The sequence below is a fragment of the Sebastes fasciatus genome, chromosome 4 (genome assembly GCF_043250625.1).
Source record: "Sebastes fasciatus isolate fSebFas1 chromosome 4, fSebFas1.pri, whole genome shotgun sequence".
Taxonomy (NCBI): domain Eukaryota; kingdom Metazoa; phylum Chordata; class Actinopteri; order Perciformes; family Sebastidae; genus Sebastes; species Sebastes fasciatus.
The window spans coordinates 37,966,249-37,985,034 of NC_133798.1; the positions used below are offsets into that span (position 1 = coordinate 37,966,249).

Consider the following 18,786-nt stretch of genomic DNA (forward strand, 5'->3'; position numbering starts at 1 on the left):
TTTTTATTTTAATGGCATTTTACAAATTTCATAAAGCCATTTTTCCATCATAAAGTCTGTTTCCCAATCAAGTCAAACAGGCCAGAGCCAATTATGCTTTTGTCTTTTATTGTGAAGCAATTTGTGATGTCTGACCTACAAAAGTGCATTACACTTTACATCAACTGGCTCTGCCCTCTTTGTCTCGATCGACAAAAAAAGACTTTGTGATGAACTTATGAAAGAAAATGGTAATAAAAACAGACAGAAAGGGGGCATTGTGAAATTAATGACATTCAGTAAAAAGTCTTTTATTTTGAAGAGAAGCCGGATGAGTCTTAAAAGCTTCATGATTTGCTTGTCATGGAAAAAGCTCAAAGAAGCGGTAGAAATTGTCCCTTCTGCGAATCACATCCTGAAACTTGCTCTCATTTAAATGTAAATTTATATGTGAATTGTGGAAAGATGTCAATAATTTTATTCTCAGATTTTGCACTGTACTATAGAAATATTATATTTGGTTGCTATGATTACAGTGACAAAGAGAGTAATGCATTTTTTCTTATTAATTTAATTTTAATTCTTGCGAAGTTCCACATTCACAAGCGTAAATTTACCAAAAAAAAGACTAATTTCTTTGTATTTATGAATAAAAAATGGATCTATATCTGTCAAAGATTTCTTCCTCACAAAACAAAAAAGCAATGAAAACAATGAATGTATGCAATATCTTTAAAGTTTTTAAGTGAAATTATTTTCATACTCTCGCGTGGTCTTTTTTTTATTTTATTTTTTTTATTTTATGTTGGTTTTGTTTCATTTCTGTTGTCCTTTTATGTTTGGCACAGCTCTTTGTTTATGTTTTTGCTTCTTCTGTATGTAAATGTTTTTAATGTTTTCTGCTGTTACTATGGATACTGTCATTTTGAAATAATAATAATAAAACAAAAAAAAAAGTGTCTAGAAGGGAGTCAGCAAACTGAGGAAAATCTCGCGAGATTGTTAAAGTTAGGCACTGATCTCGAATTAGACAAGCCGGTCGTCTGGCAGCAAGTCTCGCGAGAGTTTCTGCGCAGATTTCAGCTCAGATCTGGCGGGTTCGCTTGTAAACTCCACCTCGGGGAGCGGCTCTTTAACAGAAGCGAGGCGGTGACAGACATAACCTAATCATCAAAACCAACCAGTTTAGTCTTCATCTTTGAATTATTTTCTCTTGTAAACCTTAAAATATTGTGTGACACTCCCGATATATCATCTATCATCTATAAATATGAACTTTAGTAAACTAACGGTTGATTCTCGGGCTCTCTCCGGGCTGCACTGTTCAGTAAATCAAAGGCACCCTTGTTTTTTTACAATTTGGCGGTCTTTTTAAACTGAACCGTTAGTAACCGTTACTGCTAATATAGCATTTTAATAAGTAAGCTAGCTTACAAACAGCATTATTAGGATATTCTAGGACGACTTTTCAGGCTATAAGATGTGTTTTTGGGCTCCTAACTACTGAAGGAGACTACTCTGCTGGCTGTTGGTCTCTTCTCCTCTTCAAGGCCAGTTTCAAATGGAAGTCTTCAGCCGCCATCTTGTCTCCATTTCTTCCAACCTGCTACTACTTCACTTCACAAAGGTACGTTTCTTCTTTTTATTAGCTATTAAGCTGCTTGTGCTTTCATTAATATTGTAAAATGCTGTGTTGTTGACCAGGTCTGGACTGGGACAAAAATCGGCCATGGCGTTTTGGCCCAGACCGGCCCCATCACCGACTCTTTTGTGCTGTGTCTACCACGTTTTGTTGTTCGGGGAAATATCTTCAAATGTGGTTGTTTTTTCATACTTGCCAATCTTGAGACCTCAAAAATGGGGAGGATTTCAAAACCAAAGCTGGGGTCTGGGGTCCTCCCCCAGAAAAATTTGAGTTTCAGCGACTTTGTTTGCTGAATTCTGGTGACTTTAAAACAATGAACCCACGCGGCGCAAATATGCTGGCCGTTATGTATCACCATTATGAATCTCCCAGAGAACCTGATATGGGGAGGACAGAGGAGATCCGGCAGCTTGTGATAAGCTCCAGTACGCATGAAAAAGTCACAGTACACCAAGGAGTAAAATACTGCATACCGCTACGTACCGGCCCACTTCGAGTACGGCTCATCTCTCATAACTTATGTCAGTGGCCGTCCGGCACAGAGTGATTGGGCCAGCCCAGTGTCAATTACGGAAAAGAAATGGGCCGATATACCTGTTTTATGGGCCAAAAAAAAAGAAAAAAGAAGACATACGTCGGCCCAAAAGGATGTCGGCCCACCGGGAAAGCGCCCGGTATGCAGGATGGCCAGTCCAGCCCTGCTGTTGGCTGTGTTTAGTTGGTTTTTATGTGTTTGGGATTAATAATAAGCTATGAGACTGGCTGTTTAATGTTTCTCTCAGATCTAGCTAGCTAACATTATCTTTGCATTTGCTGATTGTTTTTCTACTTTCATGCTGCAGCAAATTTATTGGCAGTGTTGGTGTTGGTATTAATTGTATAATAACTTCTTGAAGTGGCTGGCGGTGACATTATTTTTTCTTTTGGTTGGTGTTTGGCACTTACATTGTGATGTTTCCATGCTGTTGATTTATATAAGTGGTGAAATGTTTGAGTGTTATGAATCCGAGGGGCTGAATTGATTTGGTGCTTGTGCATATTTCCCTGTTGCTTGCTCGTTGCTGTTGTTTTTGGGGGCTCATTGGAAGCCAGATCTGTGGTAGAAAATAATTTTGTGGCTTTAGGGCTGTAAGCATGACTGCACACAGCCCATTCTCATAATTATAATCCTGTAATATTGGCTTCATGGGGAGTTCAGTAAGTTATGGCTTTTGTCACATTTTCTCCACACATTTAATTTTCATCTGAGCATTAGAGAAATATTTAAACTGAGAGCAATGGGTTTATGTGACAGCTTGCTTTACTATTCTTCATATCAACATATCAATCACATTTAAACTGTTGAGCTCATTGAGCCATTTTTCTACATTCACCTGCACCCATGGCTTATAAAGCATTGTATTTTTGTGTATTTAATATGCTCAATTATTATCTGCTGCATATATAACGCGTCTTAGCTTGCTGCGCCAACTCTAGGACTGGTGATTGTGGTATATTCCCTGCAGTTTTGGGGGAATTAAGTTTATTACTATCACTCCCGATCTCTCAGTTCTGTTTGTTTGTGGGGAGTGATGAGATTATGAACCAAATATTAGCTATTTACATAATAAATCTGTTCCATGTGAGATAGCTGACTGTGGCTCTAATGTCATGACAACTACAAAACCCATTTTGCACAAAATATCTTCAATGATTGCAGCCTGTGAACATGTTAAATAATATAATACTAAGACATATGAAATGAACCCCATAGGGGTCGCTGAATCAATCTGAGGGGCCGTGAGGTGATTAACAAGATAGGGGAATAAAACATGAAAAACAAAAACATTTCCGCTACACAAATAGTGATTTTACTTTTTTCTAATCTTTGCATTTTATTGTAAAATAGTGGGGGGACCTTCAGACCTCTAACGGGGTAATCAATCTTTGGTTAAACTGATCACATACATGCTACCTGTGACAAAAGGTTGCAAGTAGAGTAGTCACTGCTTAACTTTAAAAGGGCAAGAAGGCTTGGAAGTAGTGATTTTAAAATGTATTAAGATTACACACAGATTCAAAGGTTTGTTTGTCACGTAGACAAGTAATATATGAATTGAAACTTTGCTCACTATGTAATTTTGCTTGAGAGAGATGGTACTTCACTATTAGTTTAAGTACAACACTGGTTATGGGTATTCTATGTACAGTATTACTGCTTGTCTTGTAGTTTTGAGTTTATTGTACATACTTCTAATTATTTATTTTTTACTTATCTGTATTTACCTGTACAACACCTGCATTTCGACAAGACTATTGTGAAAAATAATTAGAAAAAAGTAAGGTTCCCCCTGAAAGTCAATGAGTCGAATCATCGTCGGTGACCCCTCAGTCGACTTGATATTCATGAAGTTGAGCTGCCGTTTTTTAAATTTTTTTATTAAGATGCTAGATCTATGAAGAAATTTGTGCTTTTGAGAACAATTTTGTGCTCTTGTAAAAAAAATAATTATAAACACATAATTTGTATAGATATGAATGGTGATGACACAGCAAAAAAGTCTCACCCACCGTCACCGGGGAGAGGTCCAACGAGAGGATCCTTCCACACCAAACGGCCATCCCTGACTCACCGAGTTGATTCATCCGGGTAGTGCGCAGACCCCGCCGATTGAGACGTATAAATATATTTTCGGTTCATTATGAAACTGTGGCGGGCCGCATTTGACTGCCGAAATCATCACTGAAACTCATGCCAATGGATTTTCTGATTACCAGATAGTCTATATGAAGAAAAAAAAAGAAACGAATAGTCGAATCTTCGTATTGAACAACCAAATCCGATTCAAATAAAAAAAAAATCTATTTGTGTACAGTCCTAGAAAAAAGAAATATAAATGAAAAACATATAAGCCTGTTGAAAGAAGCTTATTCTTAGTTTCTCTGTTTTGGACAATAACATCACTTTGACATCATACAACAAGTTAGCCAAAACCATACTTTGGTCTTGCACTATCCGGTTTTGTTCTCATGTTTCTTAGAATCGGTTAGGCGTGGTCCACCACGGCAGTATTACTTGAGCACTCACAATGGACGTCATGAAACCGTAACATTAATATCTACTTCAGATGGATCTTAATGCGGTGTCCATGCCACAGAAGATCCGGCCTGAGTGGACAGGGCATCGGAGAGACGAGGCCTAATGGAGTTTTAATAGATAAATGTTGGCAGGATGTATCTCGGGCTCCTCAATAACAGCAGGATGTGGAAATCCAGACAATGGTTTTTAAATGGTGATGGATTGCAGCAATTGGATTCATATACGCAGATGGGAAGAGCCTTGGTTACTGGCATATTGGAAGAAGGAGGGCACAGACGGAGTGAGAGTGAGGAAGCAGTTTGATAAGCAGAAACTGGGCAGGGTGATCGACAGAGGTGGATGAAGGTTGGGTAAAAGTAGAAGTCGGAGCTTATTAGGAAAGCTCAAAGGGACCTTGACAACGTGATAACAAATTTCTCGGGTGCCGAGGTCCTTTGACACAAGTGAGCAGCAGCAGGTGTCTGATTTGAAGCAAGGTGTGGAGGTCTGACACGGCCTGTCGCTGTCTGTCTTTCGCCATCACCTCTTTGCTTTAATGATGTTCCTGTGTGGGTCCGTTTTAGATGTGGCTCTGTCAGCTTGGGAGGGTCACTACTTTGAGGCCGGATGAATCATCTCATGGTGTATTGATTGTCCATAAAAAAAAGTAAACAGTGAATTCATTCAGAGGATTATAAAGGCTAGCTCTCAAACTCATAAAAGGTAGTAAAAGGTCATCAGTTGAGTCAGAAACACTACTGAAAATATCAATAACATAAAGATTTTTCATTTAACCTCTAATCGGTTGGTTAAAAAAAGAAAATGTTTTAAAAAAAATGTCTACCTCAGATCAGTTGATAAATAAAAACTTCTTCTAAAACTAAACCCCTGCCACAAAGAATGATTGATCAATCATAGATTAGCAACCATAACTAGGCACTACCAGGCGACAACCTCCAGTTCTGAGAAGTGAAGTCAATGCTGAAATGCCTTGAACTTGCATTCTTTCTAATATCCAGCAGGGGGCGTCTTCTGGTTGTAAAAAGAAGTCTGATTGTATAGAAGTCTATGAGAAAATGAGCCTACTTCTGACTTGGTTTATTACCTAAACATTGTAAACATGAGTTTATGGTCTCAATCACTTGTTTCAAGTCTTCTTCAATACACTATGATGTTCATTTAGTAAATTATGGTCCCATTTAGAGTCAAATAGACCATAAGGCAGGGGATGCTTTAGGGCGAGGCTACCTTGTAATTGACAGGTCGCTACCATGGCGTTGTCCGTTCTGAGAGTTGTCCGTGTTTTTGTCGTAGAACTTTAACCCTTTCACAGTGTGTTTTCAGTTCATGAAAGTCAATTTTTGGTCACCTAAAAATGTTATATTCAGCATTCAGTTGTACTTAGCTCCACCCTCTCGTGTCACTTCTGGGTTCTAATAACCAAGATGGCGACGGCCAAAATGCCGAACTCAAGGCTTCAAAATGGCAGTCCACAAACCTATGGGTGACTACGTCCACTTCTTATACAGCCTATCGGCTAGGTACACCTATTTAGCTTTGAATTTCTCTCCATGCCGCAGTGACGTGCATGTGCCTGTACTATTAATAGCAATACTCGGTATGTACTGAGTTTGGATGGTGGCGTATTTTTTTAGCTTTCCAAAACTACAAAAAAGAGCAAAAGTCTAAGGAATGAATTTAACAGTGTAAGAACAGTCAGTCTAAGTAATCTGGTAATGTTGAAGTGTCCTTGAGTGAGATACTGAACCCCAAGTTCAGGGTGAGTATGCATGTGGTAAATGAGAGGCAAATTGTAAAGTGCTTTGTCCTGTAAGGTAGAAAAACACTAGCCTAAGTTCAGTCCATTTATCATTTACTAGGGCTAATTAGCTTTACACAGCACCATGGGATGGGGGAAAAAATAGGCTATTCCGCCCGGCCGCTACTCTTTCTTTCAGAGGTTGTTGCAGGCTCAATCTTAAAGTGTAGATTCTGGTATCATATGAAACTAGAAAATGTTACGTTAAACGTTTCGGGAAGAATGCTAAATAACGCTAAAAAGTTACACTAAATTTTGGCAAGGAAACACTGGCGTGGCCATTTTTCGAAGGTGTCACTTGACCTCTGACCTCCAGATATGTGAATGTAAATGGGTTCTATGGGTACCCACGAGTCTCCCCTTTACAGACATGCCCACTTTATGATAATCACATACAGTTTGGGGCAAGTCATAGTCAAGTCAGCACACTGACACACTGACAGCTGTTGTTGCCTGTTGGGCTGCAGTTTGCCATGTTATGATTTGAACATATATTTGTTATGCTAAATGCAGTACCTGTGAGGGTTTCTGGACAATATTTGTCATTGTTTTGTGTTGGTAATTGATTTCCAGTAATAAGTACATACATTTGCATAAAGCAGCATATTTGCTCACTCACATGTTGATAAGAGTATCAAAAACTTGACAAATCTCCCTTTAAGATACATTTTGAACAGATGAAAAATGTGTGATTGATTTGCGATTGCAGAAACAATATGCTGTTTTTAGATTAGAAAAATTGGAATTGTGGTGGGAAAAATAGATATATGATTAAATGTGTTCCAATACCCCCAAAAACAGGGGAACAAAAGAGCTGTAAAATAAATTAGCTGGTGAAAGAAAAATAAGAGTAAAATAAAGTTTTAATTTATTTTTATCAAATCATTGAAGGTAAAGGACAACATATCTCTATTTCTAACATTTTCCACTCCATTTTAATTAAAAACTAACAGCATAATTTATTAATATATTCAATTATATTTTAGACTTCTCCTTTGTCTGTTGCCGGCCTCCAGGGGAGAGGGGCTTGGCTTTAAAGGCTTAATGAAATAAAGGAGTATTTTTATTCCAAAGAGCACCTGACACAGAGGGATTTAAACACACTGGAAAAGATAAAACTTTATTTCTCCCTGTCGTGACAATACAAAGTCAACAAGTGCAATAACAATCCAACTGAAAACGGTACTGATCATCCTATCTAGTAGTAAATACATAGACAGAACGTGGTGCACATTATCATCACCACCACACCCAAAAAGTGAGGTATCAACCACTACAAAGCTTCTGTGTACAGGTGGGTATTCAACTGTAAGGCAACTGTTACCATGACAACCTGGAGAGACTGGAACAGATGTGTTCCCTCTTCTTCCCATCCTTTTTTATGTGTTTTTTTTAATTATTATTTATTTGGGAAGAGGGTTGAGCTGATACGATTTACAGTACCACATCACACATCAGGCCAGAGTCACGACTGTTTTCAAACAAAACAGGAAACATCACAAAAGTTGTAACATTTTAAGAAATGGGGGAAATATTCAATTTTTGACCCTGCTACTGCTCGTCAGAGGCAAAATGTTTCCCCCCTGGGTGTGATTATGACTTTATTGGTGATAAGAACAGACTTCCTTTGCTTTATTACAGGTCAGAACACACAGCTAGAGCCCTGAAAAGTGCCATGTTCTCTAACACATCAGATTTTTCCCACTTATCCAGCATCAGGGACTAATTAAATCCCCTTTGTGCTGCTGCACCTGTTAAAAACTTCTCCCTGTTTGCCGCCGCTGTTCTCACTCTGGGAATAAGGAGGCAGCTATGGAAAGAGAGCAAGAGGGGGTAATTTAGAGCAACTGCTGATCCCTGGGCCAATTATTTCACTTGGACACATCCTATTTCTGTGCCCCCTGAAAGCACGAGCTTGCTGGGGCGCACACGCAATTAAACTTTAGCCACTGAAATGGGAATTAACTTGCTCTAACAACTCAGCAAATGTGAATATTATTGCTGATAACTGAGGATGAAGCCGGCAGGGTCTACTTAAACTTCAAGAAACAGAGAGGACAAATATGATGGCAAGACCCCAAGTCTCACGGCTGGCTCACAGCCAACTCTGAACACTTAACGGTATCTCGTTAGCTTTCAGCGAGGACGTTGCGATGTTTGCACTGACTGGAGATTCTGTACACACACAGACTCGACAGCTGCCAGAGTACCAGTTGCAGATGCAAGATTGGGACTGACACCTCTCTCCTAATGTACCTACCTACCATCTGTCCACCTGGACTTCACATGCTGTCGCTGATACAGTCTGGCACCAACAGCTGCTTTGTCTGTCGTTGCATTTAATGGCTTACAGAGAATTTATTATCTCCGTAGTTAATTCAGATTTGGGCATTAAGTAATAACTTGTTCTTTAAATGCGATGATTGCAGAGCTGAAACCTTAAGTAAATTTATCTATTTGTCCAACTTACTTAACTATTTGGTTGATCAATTTATTGTTTAGGTCATTTTTTAAAGCAAAAATACCAATCAATTCCTTAGTTTCAGCCTCTCAAATATGATTTGTTCTTTTCTTTGTCTAATGTGATAGTTAATCGATAATTAGGGATGCACTGATACTGATACCGGATTGGATATCGGGTCACAAATAGCTGTATTGGATATGGGTGACAATGGGGCCGATCTATTCAACTCAATTCTATGTTTATATACGTTATACATTACATACTGTATTGAATATCTTTGGACTGTTGGTTGGACAAAACAAGTCATTTTAAGACTCCACCTTTTAAATAATTTTTCACTTTTTTCTGACACTTCATAGACCTAACAATTTATTGATTAATTGAGAAAATAATTGGCTTAATTAATCAATAATGAAATTAATCTTTAGTTGCATCCCTAGATGATTGCAGTTAGATAATTGATTAATCATTTATTTTCAAGATTTCACTGAGTTCACATTTTATCATATAATATATATTATCATATATGACAGTATATAGCTGAAGATCCTTGGTTTGGACTGTTGGTTGAATAAAACAAGCAATTTGAATACCTGGCTTTGACTGTTGGAAATTATAACATGCAGTTTTCACTATTTTCTGACATTTTTAAAGACCAAATGATTCATTGATCATTTGAGAAAATAATTGTCAGATTAATCGATAATGAAAGTAATCATTAGTTGCAGCTCTAATGTAAAAGTTTTCTTTAAAAAGTGAATTGTTTTCACTTTTCTCCTTACAATGCTGACACAGAAATTGTTGGAGACCTTTTTATGAGTTCATTATCCAGAAATACTGTATGTCCAATTCAGGGATTTCACCTTCTTATTAAGTGTAACTGAAAGCTCTGCGATGCACCTCGATGATTACCCAGTGCTCATTTGACTGGCGCCTTTGACTTTTACATACCATGTCATCCTTCTGACTAAGCTACTGTACATTATTGCTGACAGTGAAAGGGGTTTTAATGTGTGTGTTGTTTTTTTTGACATTTTCTATTATGGCTAATCGCTTATAATTGTCTATTACCAATGTGGGATATAGAGCGCTCCTTATAAAGGAACCAAATGGATATTCATTTGCATCATATTGCTAATGGAGCTGTATTTCAGGCAGCTCCGGTAATGAGGAAGGGCAAACAAGTCAATGGATGAGGTTACCGAGGCAACTGTCTCCCACTAACTTTATATGTAATGGTCTCAAATGGGCTTGTAGGCTCATAGCCAAGGATTAAAGTTATGTTTAATAACTTAGTATGAAACTCTTTGCTGTTGTGAAGGCATCCCTGATCCTCATTACATTCTGTGTTCACACTACGAGCGACAAAGCAACAGGCTACAAGTCATTTTCAGTGAAAGCCGGTGACATGCAGCTACAAACTGACGCCTGACACCTGTCGCTGCATAGAGGTGTGACGCAATACAATTCAAAGTTGAGCTGGCCTCAGCTTTTTTCAGCGCTCCAATGACGCGTTGACTTCCTGTTCCGTTTCCGTTCCGTCTAAAAATGGAAGAAAAACTTGCCAGTTCTCAGCGCTATTTAATGACATAACTATGTCAACGCGCTCTTCAACGGCGACAATGTAGCTGGCCGTTTTGTTGCTTTTAGTGTTGTCACGATACCAAAATTGTGACTTTTATACGAGAAATTAGTTTTTTATTCATTAAAAATGTTAAAATGTGAAAATGTAGTAATTAAAAAAATTAAATGGTACGCAGTAATCTGATGTCCCCTATACTTAAGTTTATGTGATTTCTTTGATAGTTAATTCTATATTTGAATATATTTTTGATAATGCACACATATTTACATTTCATCTCTATTCCTATTTCTATTTTTCTTATCTATGTTTATATATATTTTTATTCTAAAATGGAACAACTCAACTGTATTTCCCTCTTGGGATCAATAAAGTATTTCTGATTCTGATGTCACTTATTAAACAGTATTTAATAAGTTTTTTTTTGTTGTAAAACAGCGCCACCCTTGTCGCTGCATCAGTAACAGTTCAGGCGGAGAGTGGTACTGCAGCACGGTAGACGGCGAGAGGCTTCCAAAGCAAAAACCCACAAAACGTTAAAAATTCCAATGAAGTTCTGTGAGAAGTTGATGAGAGAAGAACTGCTAAAATCAGAAAGACAATCGAGTTACAGAAACACACGGTAAAATAATACTTTAACATGTCCTCTTTGGTGCATTATGTGTTTGCCGAATTACAGGAGATGCTGGGGCAGATTCAGAAAAAATGGTGAATCTAATTTTATTAGTACGTTTGATCGGTAATTAGAGCCGCGTTTTTATTTTCCTTGTTTTTTTTAAGGGAGTTCTGCTGATAGAGACAACAACTCAGAGCGGGACTGTGCTGCCGCTCAGCGGTTCGTGACCTGCTTTAATCTTCATCCTCCTGGTTATCACTACAGTTTATTTTTCGACCGCTTGCTCCACCAGCAGCAAAGTTATGCTAGTTAGTAGTGCCTGTTCCCGTGAGATCCCAATCCTAATGGTGTCCTCTAAAGCAGAGTGCTACACACACACACTGTCGCACATCGACGCAATTCACGGCTCGTATTAAAACACTATCATCCTAAAAGTACCAGTACTAATGAAACGGGGTATCGCGATACCTTTCTAGTACTGTATACCGTGCAACACTAGTCACTTTGTCGCTCGTAGTATGAACAAAGCATTAATGTTTTGGGTGAATAACTTATTGAGAGTCAAGATCCCTTTCCTCAGCATCACTTGATGACCTAATGTAAAACCTTTAGATCTACAGCAGTTTATCTGTATGGCGTTGCGTCCTCATCAGACACGTTACAATATAGAGAAATCACTTGCTCTGCAGAAAGGAGACCTAAAACATTTCATACAAGATATTGTTTTTCAACATGGCTGCAGAGATATTTTTTGTCTGGTTTCAGTAAGTAACAAAAACATTCTACTCTAAGTGAGATGCTCAGCATCAACCTAAGCTGTTACATGTTCCGAATGTTAACCACTCATATATTTCTCTGACTAGTTCACATAAATAAATCACCAAATAGATAACCCACATCTGTGTCTAACTGCTACTGAACACAAACTGACACAGCAGTGTAATAAACATTTTATATCTAGAAAGATGAGCTTCTTTTTTTAAAAACAGGTAAGCCTCCTCGCTTGTGAGTACAGTTTATCCAGTTCAGCTTGGATCTGTTCGGGATACTCCAGACCTTGGCAGCCATTTCAGGGGATCACTGAACACCTGTGAGCCGTTGAATGTGTCGCTCCTCTGCTGTGGCAGCATCAGCAGTCCGGTTCTCTGTGTTTCCTGGCAGCCTTTGTTCAGCTGGGTTTCTAAATGCCATATCAGCCTGCTTCTGTCAGTCCATGGATGTTTTGTGCTCATCAGAGAGGGGGCAGTAGTCACTTCTAACTACTACAGTATGGCTAGCCCACCACTGGTGTTAGTGTCTGTGGTCCAGAGAGGGGGCATCTGTGGGGCATCTCCTCTGTACCACGTAAGGAAACAAGGTGTTGCTACTCTTCAGTTTGTCCACTCGCAGAATCATTCTGTCAAGAGAGAAACACAGAAATAAAGCATGAATGTTCATTCTTCACACAAAATGTTTTACCACAAGGTCCTTCTTAGTTTTTCCCAAGCTTTCAACCACATCTCGTGGATATCTCTCAGCAGATGGAGTTGCCCAGTTGTCACGAAGATGGTTTGATGCTATGACCAGTTCTGGTGGTGTTTTTGTCTGATTTCTGGTTTTCATTACATCGGTTAACACACTGAATGAACACTGGAAACAGACAACACCGTCTAATCTGTGAACTAGTGGTTCCCAACCTTTTACATTATCGGGACCCCTTTACTATCAATGAGTAAACTGACAACCCCTGACATATTTTATGGGTATTTTATATTATATTCAATGCATAACAATAACAGTACAGAACAGCTGATGAACTCTACAATTAACCCAAATGGTGATCGCAATAACTGCAGGAAGTTTGTGTAAAACAAGCAATTTAGATGAATTTTCAGCCGATTATTTCCTGTGAATATCACATCGGAGATTAGTTTTCCTGTTATTTTAGGGACTTTTAATACAATTCTGTACATACAATACAATGATTCATACTTCTTTTTTTGACAAATTTAGTGTTTTCTTCTCGCTGATGCTTGGCCTTTGTTCTATCAGCTCTTTGGTTGTTTTACTTTTCGATGGAAGACGAGGCTGTTTAGCAGAGAGGGAAGGCTCTGTGGATGTAGCTCTTGTTCAGGTCTTCACCGTGCCATTATCCTGTTTATATCTTAAATAATATCCAAACTTTCAAAATAACAATTTAATTTAGTTTTCTTCTCAGAAATGAATGACATGCTGAGATATAGGCCAACTGTATATTTAAAAAAAAAAGAAGTCTTACACCCCTTAAAATCAAGAAGGCATGACCCCCGTGAAGCTTTGGCGACTCCTAGCTGGTCGCTGAATTTTGGCGAAGAAAAACTGGCATGAACATTTTTCAAAGGGGTCCCTTGACCTCTGACCTCAAGATATGTGAATGTAAATGGTTTCTATGGGTACCCACGAGTCTCCCCTTTACAGACATGCCCACTTTATGATAATCACATGCAGTTTGGGGCAAGTCATAGTCAAGTCAGCACACTGACACACTGACAGCTGTTGTTGCCTGTTGGGCTGCAGTTTGCCATGTTATGATTTGAGCATATTTTCAATGCTAAATGCAGTACCTGTGAGGGTTTCTGTGGTTAGCACTGCACCACCGTGCAGCCCACTATGGATAATCATGTGATTAATTTGCAATTAATCGTGATTAACTATGGACAATCATGTGATTAATTGCGATTAAATATTTTAATCGATTGACAGCCCTACATTTAATATCTATATATGGGATTGATTTTCTAAAATGTTTTCTCCAGCTTTGTTTATAACACATCAAACACTAGTGGACCCGTGAAAACCTTCACTGAGAACACCAGACAAAAAAACAGTCACAGTGGGAAGGGGTCAAAGTTCACTGGCTGAGAGGCAGTGGATGTCTGGAGTAAGATCAAGGAGGCCATTCACATCTGACCCCTTCAGATACGACCATTTGTTATCGTTAAATGTGGTTGAACGCTTCAGAAAACCAAACAAATGAGGAACAAAGTACATAATCATATAATTAGATATTTCAAAGATCAAACCCAGAGAAAACTATACAAAAATGGAAGAAAAGAAACAGAGGGCGTATCATTGATTTATTCTCACCAAACTGCCATTTTAAAGCCCTGACTGAATGTCTGCGTCATCAGACTCCACTGAGTTGCCACATGGGTTGTTTGGAAAAAGTCTCCTGGATCCTATTGAACAACACAGTCATGGCTTTTAGCTGCATTGCTGCTCTCAGATCCCGGTGTGTGTGCTTAATGATCCACATTGATCTTTATAGAACAACGTATTGGCTTGAAAATCAGGTCACAAAGACTAATAAAACGAGGCAGCTTCGCTTTTCAAAAAGCAATCAGATTTACAGGAATATTTTACAAGTCTGTAATTCTTGTAAAGACTTTCACCCCACCCCACCTCTATGAATCACATCCCACTCATTTCTGCTTCCAAAAATAATGCAACTATTGTTGATGGGAAAAATAAAAGTTTCCACTTGAAGGTTATTCTAATGCACTCTAGAGAAAATGACTAAAATTCAAAGTAAATGTATGACAACAGATCTAATAAAAGATCACAAACGCAGCCCAAAAATAAAATTGCTGCTACCTCACTTGCTCGTGGCAATGCCGAAAGTCTTTCTACGTCTTTCAAGGAGCTGAATCTATACTCCTGCTCTTTCCTTTTAGCCTGCAGCAGAACTCTGTGCCTGGCTGCCTTTGTAGCATCTATGATGTTAATTAACTCACACCACATGGAGAGTGTTGCTTTAATTGGACAAGGTCTTGGCATGCTGCTCTGCGGACAGACAAGCCAGGAATAATTTCATAATGTATAATTCTATTATTACCACAGAAAGCCAACCAGTGAGTTCAAAGATGGATGTGAATATGCAGGAGACACATCTAGGCTTTGATCACGGTCTGACAGAAAAAAAACCTGGGAGGAAAAAAAGATGTGAAATGCTGTTTCAGCTTCCAGAGTGGAGCTGAAGTGTCATTTCCTCAGCAGGTGTTTGAGTGTTGGTGTTAGGGATGGTTACCTACGAGCAAAGTGATGTAACAGACTGAGTGGAGTGATGGAGACTCCGTTTACTAGACTGAGCGATAACGCTGAGTCACTGAGGTTTGACTGTAAGAGGCAGTGTTACGATCGCTGGTGAGTCAGGTATATACTGATTGTGGTGACAGATGCCACCTCACATGGACCGCTCTCCATCCATGGCTGAGCTCAGCTGGGCCAGCAAGCTACCAAGCTCCAGTGAGTGGGAGGTTATTGGCACAAGGTGCTGCTGTAACTTTGGTGCCAAGTGCTTTATGAATCACCAAGAGACTCTTTGACATGCTCTGCTGATGTGCCATTTGATGTTGCCCAACATCTCATTTCTATCACTTTTATCTATGGCACTTCTGGCTAATGCTCAGCACACATTAAACCAAGGTTGAATCATCCATCCATCCATCCGTTAGCTATACCCACTTGTCCTTAAGGGTCACGGGAGGAGGGCTAATTGGGAGCCCATCCCAGCTGACATTGGATGAAAGGCAGGGTACACCGTGGACAGGTCATATTTTTAATTCGGCTGCACGATTAGGGCCAAAATGCTAATTATTTTGATCAATATTGAGATCATTATTATTATCATGATTATTCATAGAAAAAAATATTTTTATTGCAATTTCACAATTAAATAAACAGAGCGCTGCTTTCACTTCCATGTCGTGCTTCATTCCAGCCCTCAAAATTTTTAAATATTATCCTTTTACTTATATTACTGTCATATATAGTGGTTATTTGCATAAAACACACAATTCAAATGATAAGGAAATAAATGATTGTATTTATATCTAAATATTTGCTTTGATTATATTTAAGTTTCTCGGCAAAAACTAAATTTTACAAGATTACATTTGTATGCATCATGATAGCGTTATAATTTACCATCGCCTGATACTAATTTTTACTGAGTAGAGCTGAATGCACCATAATGTGCTGTCAGCAGACGAGCCAGTCACTGATTACTCTTTTTCTTACTCACTCTGAACAACTTCCACACCGACGGCATGTTGTGTTTGTGTGTGTGTGTGTGTGTGTGTGTGACGTTACTGATTGTGCCGCTGTGTGCCGACGTAAAACCATCATGTGGCGGCTGCACATGTGTGTCTGATCGGCAAAAAACTTGGATGAATATGAGACTGCTGAAAACCGGCTGGTCAGCTACTGATTGACGCTGCATCTCTAGCTGTTTGTTTAGCAAGCGCTTGATTTATGCAGCGGAGTTTTCTGTGAGCGGAGCATTTTAACGTCAATATTGAAGTCGATCATGTTCATTTAATTGTGGGAAGCCCAAATCGTGATTGCGATTAATATTCGATTAATTGTGCAGCCCTACTGCCAGCAAACATGAGCAAAGGAGCAGCTTATGTTTCATCTTGATTGCACAGCTACTTTTGCACAGCAAGTCTTGATCAGCACCGACTAAAGACAAACTAAATTTATTTAAAGGTCACATATTATGCTCATTTCCAGGTTCATAGATGTATTTTAATGTTGCACTAGAACATGTTTACATGCTGCAATGTTCAAAAAACCCTTTATTCTTCTCATACTGCAGCCTGAGTCTGCCTGCCTCAGAGCCTAATTCAGCCTCTGTCTGAAAACCACTGATTCACAGCCTGTCTCCTCCCACTCTGCTCTGATTGGTCAGCGTTTTCTGTCAATCAAACTTCCTCAACAACAACAGCGTCACCCTCCCCCTCCCTCCCGGAGAAGCTCTCTCTCTCTCTCTCTCTCTCTCTCTCTCTCTCTCTCTCTCTCTCAGAGAGAGAGGGAGAGAGACGAGTGGAGAGATAGCAGCTAGAATAAAGTTTATAAACCACTTTAAAGTTTATAAACCAGAAACTTCACCCAGCGCACGTTACCGGAGGAATCTGATCAGAAATCGGCGACACATGATGAACATCTGCGGTCCAGATTCCAGGTTTTCCTGACGGTTTCTCTCAGGTAAATAATACTATTTATAGCTCTGTTAGTTAACTCAGTGTTTACCTCATGCATCAACTCTGTAAACCGTAAACATACACTCTGTTTTACGTCTGTCTTTACAGATCCATCTGTGAGAAATGACCGACAGAATCATCCCAGAGGAGAGCAGATAGCTGAAAGCAGATGGGAGATACAGAGCTAACCCGTTAGCATGTAGCTACATGCTAACGGGTTAGCTACATGCTACTGCTATGACACGGTGTGTAAACACAGCGACCATCAGGGTGGAAAATAGAAGATGTGAAACAGTAGTCAGTTCATTATTTCTGCTAAAAGATAAATGTATGGAAGATCAGAGTAATGGTATATTATTTACAGTAGGAGCTGTCTCTGTGTTACCATGACTACAGACCACCGGAGCTTAGCTTACCATAGTTTACCAGAGCTGAAGACTTTCTCCTGCACCATGTTAACATAACTAACAGGTGGGATGATTACAAATGCTGTGAATAATTAATATTGTCATCTGTCTACTCAAATAAAGTTTGACTGTGAAACAGAAATGTGTTGTGTTGCTTACAAGTCACTATTTACTACCTGTAATCTGCTACATGCATGACATCAAATATATATAATATATAAATATCATCTGTTTAAACAGTGTAATTACATAAAGCCTTTGTGAAAGAACATGTTATATTTAGATGATGGGAGTACATGAAGCCTGTTCTGCTGGTTCTTGGAGACTAACAGAAGGGGCTACTTTGGTCAAGTTCGGTTGTGGATGACACAGAGTGACGCTCTGTGGGGCGGGGTCAGCTAGCTGCGCGTTCTCTAGTTCAACCAACCCATCGCTTGCAATTCTCTAATGACATCAGAAGAGAAAGGAAAAGCTGCAAAGTGATTTTCGACACCCATTTCCGGACAAACGGAGCAGGAGAAAAAGAGAGAGGATGGTCTTTTATGACACTATGGTGACCTGTAGACACACTGAGGACAGATATTGATGTTTAAAAGACATGGAAAAGTGCATTTTGCATAATAGGTGACCTTTAAAATATGCAGTAAAGCCAGACTGAAATGACAGCAGCAGATCAGATATTTCTTGCAGTTCTGAGAGAGGAGATTGTCAGAGTAGGCACACTACACAAGGAATATAAAATAAGTGATAATATAGGAGATTCTCACTGCCAGCTCCTTTTTATATTTTTCTCCTGGTGTCAACATATCCAGATGCTGCCTGCGCCCCAGTACCACTAATTGCTAGAGGTGGACTATTGGGAAAAGAGGGTTGGCACAAACTGGGATCCTGGCCAAACTTTTAATATCCTTTAATGTCCAACATTGGACAACCAATCAGGGCTTTAAAGCTGCTGAGCACTTTATAGCGATGGAGCAGGAGCTTATTGCCGTTTAAAGGTGCAATGAATAATGTCTAACTACATGCTCCAAAGAAATAAGGGGCAGCATTTCACCTCTACTGAGTCCAGGGTCTGAAATTACGTTTTTTTCCTGACCTCACTGTGGCAGTTCACTTCACTTTAATACTGGACACTCATTGAACACACAACATTATTCAATTCGATCCCCAGCTCCTCCAGTCCAGATGTCGAAGTGTCCTTGCACAAGACACTT

The 18,786-nt window shown here is 39.2% G+C and overlaps 1 protein-coding gene and 1 long non-coding RNA gene across 2 annotated transcripts in view; one reads left to right on the forward strand and one right to left on the reverse strand.

Annotated features, from left to right (window-relative positions):
* The first annotated feature begins 1,114 nt into the window (after window positions 1-1,114).
* The window catches only part of LOC141767026 (uncharacterized), a 136,029-nt gene continuing 118,357 nt past the window's right edge, over window positions 1,115-18,786 (forward strand). Inside the window, exon 1 of the long non-coding RNA XR_012593741.1 lies at window positions 1,115-1,606. This is a non-coding gene — a long non-coding RNA (uncharacterized LOC141767026). The remainder of the gene's footprint in view (window positions 1,607-18,786) is intronic.
* Window positions 7,606-18,786, reverse strand: part of shisal1b (shisa like 1b) — a 53,462-nt gene continuing 42,281 nt past the window's right edge. Inside the window, exon 5 of the mRNA XM_074634284.1 lies at window positions 7,606-12,559. Coding sequence (XP_074490385.1) covers window position 12,559 — 1 coding nt within the window. The 3' untranslated portion in view covers window positions 7,606-12,558. The remainder of the gene's footprint in view (window positions 12,560-18,786) is intronic.